Source organism: Saimiri boliviensis, chromosome 12 (assembly GCF_048565385.1).
Source record: "Saimiri boliviensis isolate mSaiBol1 chromosome 12, mSaiBol1.pri, whole genome shotgun sequence".
Lineage (NCBI taxonomy): Eukaryota > Metazoa > Chordata > Mammalia > Primates > Cebidae > Saimiri > Saimiri boliviensis.
The window spans coordinates 85,617,943-85,630,815 of NC_133460.1; the positions used below are offsets into that span (position 1 = coordinate 85,617,943).

General features: G+C 53.6%; 1 protein-coding gene across 5 annotated transcripts; it reads left to right on the forward strand.

Moving 5' to 3' along the window:
- The first annotated feature begins 131 nt into the window (after window positions 1-131).
- Window positions 132-9,737, forward strand: SFXN3 (sideroflexin 3). 5 transcript variants are annotated; one of them, XM_074382763.1, is made up of 11 exons: window positions 132-404; window positions 2,526-2,689; window positions 3,342-3,516; window positions 3,864-3,958; window positions 4,347-4,422; window positions 4,581-4,666; window positions 4,935-5,062; window positions 5,233-5,282; window positions 6,839-6,888; window positions 7,641-7,688; window positions 7,958-9,737. In XM_074382763.1, the coding sequence occupies exons 2-11, from the start codon at window positions 2,529-2,531 to the stop codon at window positions 8,052-8,054; spliced, it is 966 nt and encodes a 321-aa protein (XP_074238864.1). In that variant the 5' UTR covers window positions 132-404; window positions 2,526-2,528; the 3' UTR covers window positions 8,055-9,737. The 5 variants fall into 5 exon arrangements, with proteins under 5 accessions (XP_074238864.1, XP_074238863.1, XP_074238866.1 ...); XM_074382762.1 differs by lacking the exon at window positions 132-404 and adding an exon at window positions 1,243-1,358; XM_074382765.1 differs by lacking the exon at window positions 132-404 and adding an exon at window positions 1,392-1,482.
- The last annotated feature ends 3,136 nt before the right edge of the window (window positions 9,738-12,873 follow it).

The following is a 12,873-nucleotide window of genomic DNA, read 5'->3' on the forward strand; positions in this document are numbered from 1 at the left end:
TACAGCCGGCAAGCCCGCCCACTCTCCGCGGAGGCTGCGGGAATTGGGCTGGCCTGCACCGCCCCGGGCTCCCATTGGCTGCTAGGGCCGCCAGTCACTCCCTCCCGGCACCTCCCATAGGTACTGGGTACAGCCGCGAGTTACCTGGTCCCCGGGCAGCAGAGTTCTTTACCCTCCCCAGTTCTGGTTCTAACACCCCATCCCATCCTGCAAATTTAGGGCTTGGGTCTTGGCTTGTTCCCCTCCTGCTAGAACTACCTCTTCTCCGAGCCAAGCCAGCTAACGGGGCTCCTGGAATTGCCACCCTTCTGTGGGCACCCTTGAGGTCTCCATGGGGGGATGTCATGGGGCAGAGCGGGACGTGAGCCTGCATTTGCTGCAGGCATGCTCTGTGCGGTGACTGGGTAAGTTGTGAGTGTGTGCGTGGCTGAGGGGTGCTTTCTTCACTTGCATCCTCCTCCTCTGTCAGAAGGTGTCTCTGGCCACCCGGTTCTGGAACGGTCGCAGAGTGGCGCGGCTGGTCCCAGGACAGAAAGAATCCTAAGAATCCTTCTGATGCACTTGCTCGGATGCAGACCACAGGGTTACTGGGGTTGTCTGCCCCTCCACATCCCAGGGTGGGGCTACCGTCTGGGGTGCCGGGCTAAGGGTTGGGAGCGTAAGGAGACCAGGGACACAGTGGAGCTAGGGGCCAGAGAGGGGGAGCAGGGAGAGGGCTGCGGACAAGGAAGGGGCGCAGGCACGCCAGGAACGGAGCTCTGAAGTGATGCGAATGCCAAATGCCGCGCTGCTGCAAGAAGAACTTTTGGTTCCCGGGGTAGGAGCCGAGTGGGGCAAGCAGGCAGAGGCCATTGCCAAGGCAGCCATCAAGTAAACAAACCAGGCGGTAACCCGAGTCCCTTCCGGCGTACCAGCGGAGGACCGCCCCTCCATGCCGCCCACCTGTGCCCCGGGCTTTCTCTCTGGACACCTAGACCCCTGGCTTCAGGGCTGGGACCTCCCTAAGCCCGCCAGGGGACTGTAAGCAAAGGGAACAGCGGCTCTATTCATTCCTCTCTCTGGCTGGGAAGGGGGCCAGAACTGATCCCCGAGGTATGATTGGCTCTAGAAAGCGGCTTAGGGCCTGGTCTCGGTGGCCCGGACTTGGAGCATAGCCTCAAATGACACCCACCGCCCCCAGGCTCTGCCAATCCCCGAGCCCACCACTTGGGCGCGGCCGGGAAGCTCCCGCCCCTCCCTGCTGATCGGCGTCAGGCGTGACGTCCCGTGTGACGGCTGGGAGGGCCCGGCGGCGGCAGCGGCAACAGCCGAGGCAGAGAGGAAGGCGGTTCTGAGAGGTTCAGAGAGCCCAGGAAAGCGTGAGTGCTTGCTGTCCCAGGCTGGCGGAGTTACAGAATAGGGGTCAGAGAAGGAAGCCTGCCTTGAAACTGTCCTGGTGCAGTCAGTATCCGCCTCTCTGCAGGTCCACAGGGCACAAGGGAGGTTGGTGGAGGAATGTCAGGGTGGGGCTGTGTGTAGCCACACATTCAAGTGTCTTCAGATGGGCCCCGGCTGTGCCTGTAACGGTCTTTGAGGACTGGTGTATACAGGGCACCTCCGTGCTGTCTGTATGTCTGGGAAGGGCGTGCATGATGGTGTCATTGTGTGTGGGTATGTGAGTGTGAGGGGAGGGCGTGCCTGCCTCTGTGGGAGGAAGTGTGGCTGGAGAGGATTAGTCATTCTGTAGGATTCTGCCCAACGCAGCCAGATGGCTGCGCCAGGCTTTCCTCTCTGTGCTGGGTGGAGGGGACAACCAATGGATCCTGCTCTTATCCAGAGGCAGGTGGCTCAGAGAGAGGTGGATGAGTGTCTGTGCCAGCTCTGCCTGGCCAGGGACCATGGAGAGCCTGGGGTCATTCAGCGTGAGTTGGAGAAAATGGGTCTGTCGAGGGGACTTGTGTGTGCCCACATGCACACACAGGCTGACATCAGAGTGCCCTGATAGAGATCTGGAACAGGTAAGCCCTGGGTGGCCAGTCAGGTCTTGCTCTCCTCCAGTCAGGGACTGGAGCGTGGGACGTCTTATGCCATCTTTTGAAAAAGCCTTGGGGGTTTGTATCCAGGTCTCAGCGCAGCTGGGGCCTAAAGCTAACCTGAGCATGCGTGTTTTCGTAATGTGTGTACATTATATATTTTTGTACATCTGCAGCACACGTAGCTGGGATGTCTGTTGCTGTTCATGTGTCTACCATACACATGTAGATCCTCACTCATGAAAATCTGTACCAGGACAGAGCACAAGGAGATCTGTTTTCCTGTTTCTGGTTTTCCCCTCCTCCTCCTCCAGCGGCTACAAGTCCCTTAGCCGGGACATTGCCCAGGAAACAGCTCCTCCCCACATTCTTGCTTACCTATCTAGAGTCACCTTGAGCTCTTGAAGGGACTGATGATAAGCTTAGGGGCCAGGGCAGGGGCACCAAAGCTTCCCCTAGCTGGAGCCCTTGGACCCTTGGACCCCCACTCTGACCCTTGTTTCTGTCCTGCAGAAAATGGGTGAACTGCCTGTAGACATCAACATCCAGGAACCTCGCTGGGACCAAAGTACTTTCATGGGCAGAGCCCGGCACTTTTTCACTGTTACTGATCCTCGAAATCTGCTGCTGTCTGGGGCACAGCTGGAAGCTTCTCGGAACATTGTGCAGAACTACAGGTGAACCCCCCACCATTTGACCCTGTGTGCCAGGATCTCATTTTCTATGATTGGTATGTTTGTTACCTGCCTCCTCAAGCTTAACAGTGAGCCTGTCCCTCAATCCCCCTCACTCTCTGGCCCCCTCTGCTGGCATCACAGATAACTAAGGTACAGAGCTTTAACTCAAAGGATTTTAGGTCGTTTAGATTGAGAAGATGGCATTAATATTTATGAGAGGGGGTGCTCTATGTTTCACAAACCTCTACAGGGACCTATCCTGTTGGTGGGCCACCCTCTGCAAGAATAGAGGTGCTCAAAGTGGAGTCCCAGGAAGATAGGAGGGAATCCTCCTTATCTTTGGGAGGAAAAATTCTCGCAATGCTCACAGCCATTTTTGACCCACTGGAAACCACCATCACCCATGGCCCAGCATTTTGGCAGAAACAGAAGAGTACCCCTCTTTGTGTGGCTAGAAGGGAAATAGAAATAGGAGCCCCCACTTCTGGGAAACTTTGGCCCTCCTCTAAAGACAAGGAACTTACTTATGCTGAGATTGGGGGCTGAAGTTCCTGGTTCTCTGTCCAGAGTTACCCTGAGCTGGGCAGGTGGGGCCTGGGAGGGCAGGTCTGCCTCCTGACACAGCGTGTCTGCTCCTTGCCAACTTCTGCAGGGCCGGTGTGGTGACCCCAGGGATCACTGAGGACCAGCTGTGGAGGGCCAAGTATGTGTATGACTCCGCCTTCCATCCGGACACCGGGGAGAAGGTGGTCCTGATTGGCCGCATGTCAGCCCAGGTGCCCATGAACATGACCATCACCGGCTGCATGCTCACCTTCTACAGGCAGGTCTCGTCGCATGTCCCATTTCTGAATGCCCTGAGCTAGAGCATGGCTTAACTAGGTGCCTCTTGTCTGGGCCAACTGGGGCAGAGTAGTGGGTGGATGAAAGGTTGTGTTAGAATCCCTTCCGTTTGTCAGAACTCAGCCTCGGAATTCTCTTGCACCAGAGACAGTAGGTGTGTTTGTGTCAGTGGAGGGGGTGGGGCACATAGCAGTTACCAGAACTGGTTCCAGGGCCATCAACTGGGTCCCTTCTTAGGCTTGGAGAATAACCTTTGATTTCATTACAGGGGCCCAAAGATGAGGGCCACTGTAGACGGGGCAGAAGTGAGTGTCTTTGTTCCCTCAGGAAGACCCCAACTGTGGTGTTCTGGCAGTGGGTGAACCAGTCCTTCAATGCCATCGTTAACTACTCCAACCGCAGTGGTGACGCTCCCATCACCGTGAGGTGAGAGTCAGCCTCCAGCAGAAGCTGCACGGTCCTGTCCGATCCCCTTCTCCAAGTCCACCAGTGCCTTCCCCTTTCTCTCTCGTGCCCCTGTGGTTCATGCAGCCAGTGCTCAGTGCCCTCTCCTCAGCCTGCCCTGCCTCAACTTACCCTGCCTAACTGAAGGCATGAGGTCCTCTTATGTATGCTGTGGGGGACCCAGCCCTCTTCAAAGGGTGTGACCGGGGCTTCCAGACAAGTTCACACTGGAGATGGAGGGGAGGGCTTGCTCTGAGATGAGCTTCCCCTTCTACGCCTCATGTTTTGAGAATCTGGCATATCCCTAAAGGAAAGGGCTGCATGCTGGACTCTTCACCTCTCTCCTGTGACGTGGCTCTTCTACCCACAGGCAGCTGGGGACAGCCTATGTGAGTGCCACCACTGGAGCTGTGGCCACAGCCCTGGGACTCAAATCCCTCACCAAGGTAAAGGCCCCTACTCCCCTGACCCCCGACTCATCCTCTGTCTGCCTCCTCCTTCCTCATTATACTTCCAGTCCTGACCTATATGTCCCCATATCTCCCCAGAGTCCCTCACCACCCCATGGCCCTCTGGGCTACTGAACAACACCCTTCCTCCCCAGCACCTGCCCCCCTTGGTCGGCAGATTTGTGCCCTTTGCAGCGGTGGCAGCTGCCAACTGCATCAACATCCCCCTGATGAGGCAGAGGTGAGTGGCCCCAGCTCCTGGCATATGCATGCCCAGTATAATGTAGCACACTGCCCAGCCACGCAGACTGACTCAGAATGGGGATGTCCCTCTCCCTCTCTAGACAGGAGCTGCTGGGTCCTGGCTCAGTCTGACCCTGGGATCCTCAGGTGGGAGAACCAGCCTTTGTCTGGGGTGTGTGTGGGACACTGTGAAGGTGCTGCCCATTCGGGCATTGCAGAGAGGATCCAGGGTGTGTGATCTGATGCCAACCCCCTTCCTTTCGCAGGGAGTTGCAGGTGGGCATCCCAGTGACTGACGAGGCAGGTCAGAGGCTTGGCTACTCGGTGACCGCAGCCAAGCAGGGAATCTTCCAGGTAGTGATTTCAAGAATCTGCATGGCGATTCCTGCCATGGGTAAGGAGGGAGAGGCTGGGTGGGGCACGGGAGGCTCTGAGAGAAGCGGGTGCAGTCAGGGGCTTTGGAGGACTCTGGGGAGAGTGGGAGGAGATGTGAGGGGTCGCCCTTCACAGTTCCGGACTTTGACTCCGCTACTAACTCTCTCCTTGGCCCTGCTCTTCCCACAGCCATCCCCCCACTGATAATGGACACTCTGGAGAAGAAAGACTTTCTGAAGGTAGGCGACACTACCTCTCCTGTCCTGGAAGTGGCGGTGGCTGGAAGAAGAAATGACCAGTCCCCAACCCTCTCTCCAGCCTGGCCTGACTCTCTAAGACTTGCCAGCCCTTTTCCTGAGCCCTGCACCTTCCCCTCCACCTTCATTCATTCCGCAAGAGTCAACCGGCCTGAGGTGAAGGAACAGTTCGGGGGCAGGAGGAGAGGAGAGGACAAGGGAAGGAAATCAGCTCCCCCAGTGTTACCTCAGAGGCTTCTGACACACACAGGAGGGGACTGTCACAGCCACACTGGATCTCATGCTCATTCTCTCACCCCCGAGTGCCTCCGTACTGAGAGGTACACAGCCGCACAGCCACACACAGACACGAACAGGACACAGAAGCAAAGCACGGGCACAAGCTCTGGCTCATTCACGGAATTATTTATTTACAAATGGACTGAGCGCTGACTCTGCACCAGGCATGTTTTAGGGCTGAGGAGACAGCACTGCACAAGATGGTTACAGCCCCTGTCCTCATGAAGTTTGTAGTTTGATGCAGAAACAAGTAAACAAGGAGGCATCCGATAAATACATTCCTTTTTTTTTGAGACTCAGTCTCACTGTCACTAGGCTGGAGTGCAGTGGTGTGATCTCGGCTCAATGCAACCTCCATCTCCTGGGTACAAGCAATTCTCCTGCCTCAGCTTCCCAAGTAGCTGGGACTACAGGCATGCACCACCATGCCTGGCTAATTTTTCTTTCTTTCTTTCTTTTTTTTTTTTTTGTATTTTAGTAGAGACAGGGTTTCACTACGTTGGCCAGGATGGTCTCGAACTCCTGACTTTGTAATCCAACTGCCTCAGCCTCTCAAGGTGCTGGGATTACAGGCGTGAGCCACCACCACCCAGCCAATACATTATTAGAAATTATAATACGTCCTTCTTAGGAAAGCAGTTGGGCAGTGTAACTGAGATTCATGGAGGAGAGCTGTGTAGATAGGATGGTCTACACAGAGAAGGGGTCTCTAAAGCCCCAAAGGGTGAGAAAGAGAGAGCCAAAGAACGCAGAGAAGAATTTGGGGTAGAGGAAACAGTCAGTGCAGGGGCACTGCAGCAGGAGGGTTTGCACATTTGAGGAACAGACTGGTGGTCCCTGCGGCCAGAGCAAACTGAGAAGAGTGCCGAGGGGGAGATGTGCTTGGAAAGGGTCAGATTCATGCCACTGGGGTGGAAAGAAGTGAATGGAGGTTCAGAGGAGGTTTCCTGAAGAAATCAGCTCCTGGAGGAAGTGAGGGAAGAAAAAAGAGGGCCAAGGAGTGCCATGGCAACCAGTTCCGAGAGGCAAGAATGTGTCATGGGATGGCAGGGAGGGTGAGCAGCAGACAGGCCTGGCTGGAGTGGAAGGGTGCGATCTGGAGGTCCCAGCCCTGTCGTCGCCTTGGAGGAAAGAAAAGGGCCACAGTTCCAAGGGCCCCAGGGAAAGGCTAATGGGATAGAGCCATGGCGGGTGAAATGGGTGACAGTTAGTGAGGCAGGGGACACAAGTCATTCCATTCTCTCTCTTTCTCTCCACAGCGCCGCCCCTGGCTGGGGGCACCCCTGCAGGTGGGACTGGTGGGCTTCTGGTAAGTGTGCAAGGAGTTAGCTGGGGTGTGTGGGAGTGCCTTGTCCATGGTAGATGTTGGTAGGTATGGATTGCCTTTAAGATGTTTATAGACAGCTGGGCGCGGTGGCTTACGTCTGTAATCCCAGCACTTTGGGAGGCCAAGGCAGGTGGACCATCTGAGGTCAGGAGTTCGAGACCAGCCTGACCAACATGGAGAAACCCTGTCTCTACTAAAAAAATACAAAATTAACCAGGCATGGTGGCACATGCCTGTAATCCCAGCTACTTGAGAGGCTGAGGCAGGAGAATCGCTTGAACCCGGGAGGCGGAGGTTGTGGTGAGCCAATATCATGCCACTGCATTCCAAAAAGATGTTTATAGACATTATCCATTCATACATTCAGTAGGTGTGTGTCTTGGACACCTGTAGGGTCTATGAGTGTGTTAGAGGTTCATCCCTGTCCTTGAAGGTCAAGTGTTTAGTTGAGGGGGTTCCAGTCTTCACCTATAAGAGGAAACCATGGAAATGGACCTTTTCGTGCCATCCAGCAGTTTCACGCCCATTTAATTCCTGATTCTGCCACTTACTGGCTGTGGGAGTCTCTTTCCTCAGAACCTGATGTCCAGGTTGGGTTTACTATTCCTAAAAGGTCCTTTCAGCTTTAATCAATCTCCACCCCTAGGGGCTATCCCCAAGGATGGGGCAGGGTGCAGGGAGGGAACACCCTAAGGCCAAAGCTTTACAAACTTTTCAACACTCGTCTCCCCCAGCCTGGTATTTGCGACCCCGCTGTGCTGTGCCCTATTCCCCCAGAAGAGGTAAGTGCTGTCCCTGGGCTGGGCGGGGGCTCTGGATCAGACTCTGCATCTCTGGACCAGCTGACCTAGGATCCTCCGGTGCGTTCAGGAAGGAGGCCTGGCAGGCACTCCACTGATTCTGGGAGTGGGGGAATGACAGTGAGCCAGTCCTTCTGGCAGCAGGAAGGAGAGAGGATTCTTCTGCCTGGGAAGAGGTGGGATGGCAATCCCTGGGCCTGAGTGGCGTTGGGTTCAGGGGACATTAACTGGACTGTGCTGTTCTGTTGCAGCTCCATACACGTGAGCAAGCTGGAACCAGAGCTGAGAGCTCAGATCCATGAGCAAAACCCCAGCGTTGAAGTGGTCTACTACAACAAGGGGCTTTGAGGAGGGTCAGCCTCTGTCCCCTCCCTCACCTCCTTGGGCTATTGCTTCAGTGGAGTCATGTCACCCCTGCCACTTGCCTATCTGTCTGGCACTGGGCAGGGGCCTTGGTGGGCAGATGGCCATTGAGGGTAGCTAGCTATTAGGCTAGGGGAGATACCTCCATAAGGCTTTTCTTCCCCTCTCTGGTTGCAAAGAGCAGAGCACATAACCCCTCCCTCCTGTGCTTGAGTGTCCACGCACATACATACATGATACAGGTGTGTATGTGGACATTGGGTCCTGAAAGCTAAGAGCAGGCATGCTATCCTGGTATGTGCTGACATCTGACTTCCCTTCCCAGCCTCACATCCACCTGCCTGCCAGCCAGCCTGCAGGTGGGACTTCCTTCTCTAAACTGTTATACCAGCCAAGTTATTTTTGGTGGTACCTCATCCCTTCTATACATAGTAGGAGCCCAGGACCTCAAGACAGAGACTTGGAGACATTAGCAGGCCAAAGCGGGCTGAATCCTTCAGGTTTCTGATACCTAGCTCCCCAAGCCAACTGGGCTGGCAGAGGAAGACATGTTGGGACAAGGTTGTCAGGGGACTTAGGCATTCCTTAGTGCCATCGCCTATATCCTGGAACAACTCCATTCCCTCTCTTCCTCTCTACCAGACAAAGGAGTGCCTGTGTCCTGTACTGCCCTTGCTGTCTCCCCTACCACCCCACCCTGCAGCATGGGCGTCTTCAGGGACAGTCTTGGGAGCTCCTAGTGTGTTCTGACATCATGACCTCAAATCTAAATCCTATAATCCCAACCCCCTTCCCCAGCCAAAAAGCCACAAAGGCAGAGCAAGCATTCCCCTTGAAGAGCTCCCACTGCACCCCTCCTGAAGGACACAGCTGTAGGAATGGTGCTTAAACTCCATAGGTATCAGAGAGGGTATAACTACCACATCCTCAAAGGCAACTACGCCCCAAATGTACAATGCTAAGACAGGGAATTTTGTGTTCCATTGTCTTGTCTTTTTTTTTTTTTTAATGGTATTTCACTCTTTTTGCCCAGGCTGGAGTGCAATGGTGTGATCTTGGCTCACTACAACCCCCGCCTCCTGGGTTCAAGTGATTCTCCTGCCTCAACCTCCCAAGTAGCTGGGATTACAGGCATGCACCACCATATCTGTCTAATTTTGTATTTTTAGTAGGGATGGGGTTTTGTATTTGTAGTAGGGATAGGGTTTCACCATGTTGGCCAGGCTGGTCTTGAACTCCTGACCTCAGGTGATTCACCTGCCTTGGCCTCCCAAAATGCTGAGATTACAGGCATGAACCACCACCCAGCCTGTTCCACTGACATTTATTAGACATTCAACAAAACACCCCACCTTAACTTCTTTTCTTTCTCGAGCCTTGGTCCTGTCCCCACCTCCATTCCCCACCCCCAGGAAGAAGAAGGTCCCAGGCATCAGTGGCTAGTCCACATAAAAGATGGGCTTGGGGATGGAATGAGTGGTGGTAAGTTCACAGAGTGTAGTCAGATCCCAACTCCCATGACCTCTGGCTGCAGTGGTGGGTGGGGCAGGGCAGGTGAAAGGATCCAGTGGGATCCTCTGAGAACATTTTCCTGCTTCTCCCATCAACCGTCCCCAGTGATAACGTCTATGAAGCCAGCTGTTACTCAATAAACTACAAACTTGTCTACTTCTTGGCCTTCACTTGATTCCATGTCCTGAGTGCCCAGAAAGGGTCTTCTGGCTGCAGACTTCCATCTATTCCCACTAAGTCAAGGTCTCATCCCTCCCTTTGTGTAGGAGTCTCATCCCCCAGCAGAGGGAGCTCTAAGATTAGAAAATCAGTTCTCACACTGGCACCCCAAGTATGTACTAAGGTAGAGGGGGAATGTAGATGCTTTCACCGTCTCTTTCTTTTCTTTTCTTTTTTATTTTTATTTTCTTTTCCTTTTTTTTTTTTTTTTTTTGAGACGGAGTTTCGCTCTTGTTACCCAGGCTGGAGTGCAATGGCGCGATCTCGGCTCACCGCAACCTCTGCCTCCTGGGTTCAGGCGATTCTCCTGCCTCAGCCTCCTGAGTAGCTGGGATTACAGGCACGCGCCACCATGCCCAGCTAATTTTTTTGTATTTTTAGTAGAGACGGGGTTTCACCATGTTGACCAGGATGGTCTCGATCTCTTGACCTCGTGATCCACCCGCCTCGGCCTCCCAAAGTGCTGGGATTACAGGCTTGAGCCACCGTGCCCGGCCTTTTTTTTTTTTTTTTTTGAGACAGTTTCACTTTATCACCCAGTTTGGAGTACAGTAGCACAATCACAGCTCACTGCAGCCTCAACCTCAGGGGTTGAATTGATCCTCCTGCCTCAGCCTCCCAAGTAGCTAGGACTACACGAATGCACCACCACACCCAGCTAATTTTCTGTATTTTTTTGTAGAGATGATTTTTGCCGTGTTGCCCAACTCTTGGGCTCAAGCCATTCACTCACCTTGGCCTCCCAAAGTTCTGGGATTATAGGGATGAGCCACCATGCCTGGCCTAGATAACCAGTTTTAATTTCATCCTGTTCTGTCAATCACCAAGCCCATTGGAGTCCTTGAAGCTCTTTCTGCAGTTACAGTTTTGGCCTTTGGCAATTCCCATGAAATGAGGCCTTGTAGTGCCAAAAACCGCAATCACTTGTGCACCAACCTAATACTTTACTGGAAAAATCTATGCAAGATAACCCTGTCTGGGGAGTGAGGTACAGAAATCTTTGCAAAACAAAAACCCTTAAGAACATTTATAGCAGTTATCTTTACTCCACAGATAACAATAAACCATATCAGAGAAAAGATTGGCCAGGGCGCTAGTGGGCTTCTCTGTTATCTTTCCTTCCTAATTCCACTCCAGTTTCTCAGACACATCAAAAGAGTTAGCTATAGGGCACATCACAGGCTGTCTAAGGACAAACCTTAGCCAGTTATACCTTCCAAACCGCCTCCGTATACTTGGAACTTCCTCAGAAGTCAACATTTGGGCCGAGGGGCAGCACGTTTTTCACTGGAAAGTGCTCCGCCCCATTCTTGGGTGGGCCTCCTGTCTTCCTCCCAGAGCTTAGACTCCAGGAACCTTCTCTGGAAGCCTGCATTGGTGTCCTTGGCCTGCCCTCCCAACTTCTTCCCCTTGCCTGGCCTCATTTGCTCCAGAGCTCTCATCCTGCCTATTATGAAGACCGGAAAAATCACAACCTTCCCTCTCTCCCTGCCCATGTTCTAAGTTTAGGCTGGCCATAGGGAGGGGTTCAAGTGGGCATTCCATCTACTCGTTTCCAGGATCACCAGAACCAATGAGGTCGGCTTCCTAAGGACAGGTGGTTAAGGCCAGCTTCAGCTCTGGCACTGTGGGGCTATGCCTAGTCGGGCTGGGTCGGTGCCCTAGTCGGGCTGGGTCGGTAACAAACCCAGCGAAGTTTGTCAATTTCAAGCCCCGCCCCCGAAACCTCGCGGTCAAAATAAGCCACGCCCCTCTGGGAACATAGCCAGTCAGAAGCAGAGTCCCGCCCCTGCTGTGGTCCCTGTCAGTCAAAGCTAAACTCGGCTCCGCCTCCTTCCCGTTTTCCGAGCAACTGCTTTAATGCCTCAGGCCCCGACTCCCGCTCACCTTCCGGGTCGGAGCCTAGAAGCCACGTCTCAGATCCGCTTTCCCGCAGACCTCGATCCTGGGCCGCTAAATCCTCCAAGTCCCCCTCGCTCCTTTCCAATTTCGAAACCCACGAGTTCCCTAGCGCCAGCCCTTTGACTTCCTGCCCAGAAATCCGCGAGGTTTTCGAGGAATCACGTGAGGCCTCTCCTCTTGGATCCCAAGACCGGATTTTTTCAGCTGCCTCTGAAGCTGCTGGCTCTTTCTCCGGCGCCGGCCTCCTCTTCACCCTCTCTCCACCCTTGCGCCTAACAGTCCAGGAAACGTTTGCTGAACTCTTTAATTGTGGCTCTGTGGCCGACGCTGGGTAGAAATGAACGGATGGGTGATCAGAGAAGCTACCCTCCCACCTGCAGGGACACTGCGCATGCCGGAAAGGCATGAAGGACCACCGTTTGCTAGGAATTGTGGAGGAATCTTGATCCTGCTGTATCATCCCAAAAGGGGAGCTTCCTAAGATGTCCCTTTTCTCTTCCTTTATACACATCTTTTCCCTCACTGGGGCTCTCCTAGGCTCCAGTCCCAGCTCAGGCTGCCAGAGAGACAAAGGCAGCCCCAGTTCCAAGCCACAGCCTCCCATACCTTCCTCCTTCCTGTCTTCTCAGACCAGCAATGTTTTGCAGCTGAATAATGACCTGAGAAGGCGGGAGGAACCCTGCATAGCTTGGGCCACACACACAACTCCACATCCCACACATCAAATAGGAGAATAACCCCATGCCTTTAATAAAGAAACGAGAAGCTCCTTCAGGCTGAAGTGCTTGCTTATGGGGCAAGAGTTTGCTATGTTAACCTATAAATTACCCAGCTATGTTATTTTCCTTCTGACCTCCCTCCTCTATCACCAGCAAGTCCTCATCAATTGACATTTTTTGGTTCCCACAAGGAACACTTTGGTCTGGATTTTGAGATTATTTTATTGAACGGAAAATAATTGTGGCTAGCTTCAGTAACTAGGGAAAGATATTGGAAGGATTCTGCTTTAGTTTTCAGACCCAGAAATGCAGAAATGGAGTTGAACAACAAGGACTGGGAAGGACAGGAAGCTGGCAGTGCTGGGGGTGTCCACAGCTGGAGTTTATGGGCACTGCCACTGGGGCAGCAGCTCCAGTCTCTGCTTTCTCCAAGTTTCAAAAACTGAAACAGC

What these genes read in the sequence shown, in the direction of transcription:
- SFXN3 (XM_074382761.1), top strand. Translation starts at nt 1,842, where the DNA reads ATGAGTGTCTGTGCCAGCTCTGCCTGGCCAGGGACCATGGAGAGCCTG. An exon ending in CATGGCGATTCCTGCCATGG is followed by an intron (nt 5,063 to 5,232) that starts GTAAGGAGGGAG and finishes CTCTTCCCACAG; the next exon opens with CCATCCCCCCACTGATAATG. An exon ending in AGAAGAAAGACTTTCTGAAG is followed by an intron (nt 5,283 to 6,838) that starts GTAGGCGACACT and finishes TTCTCTCCACAG; the next exon opens with CGCCGCCCCTGGCTGGGGGC.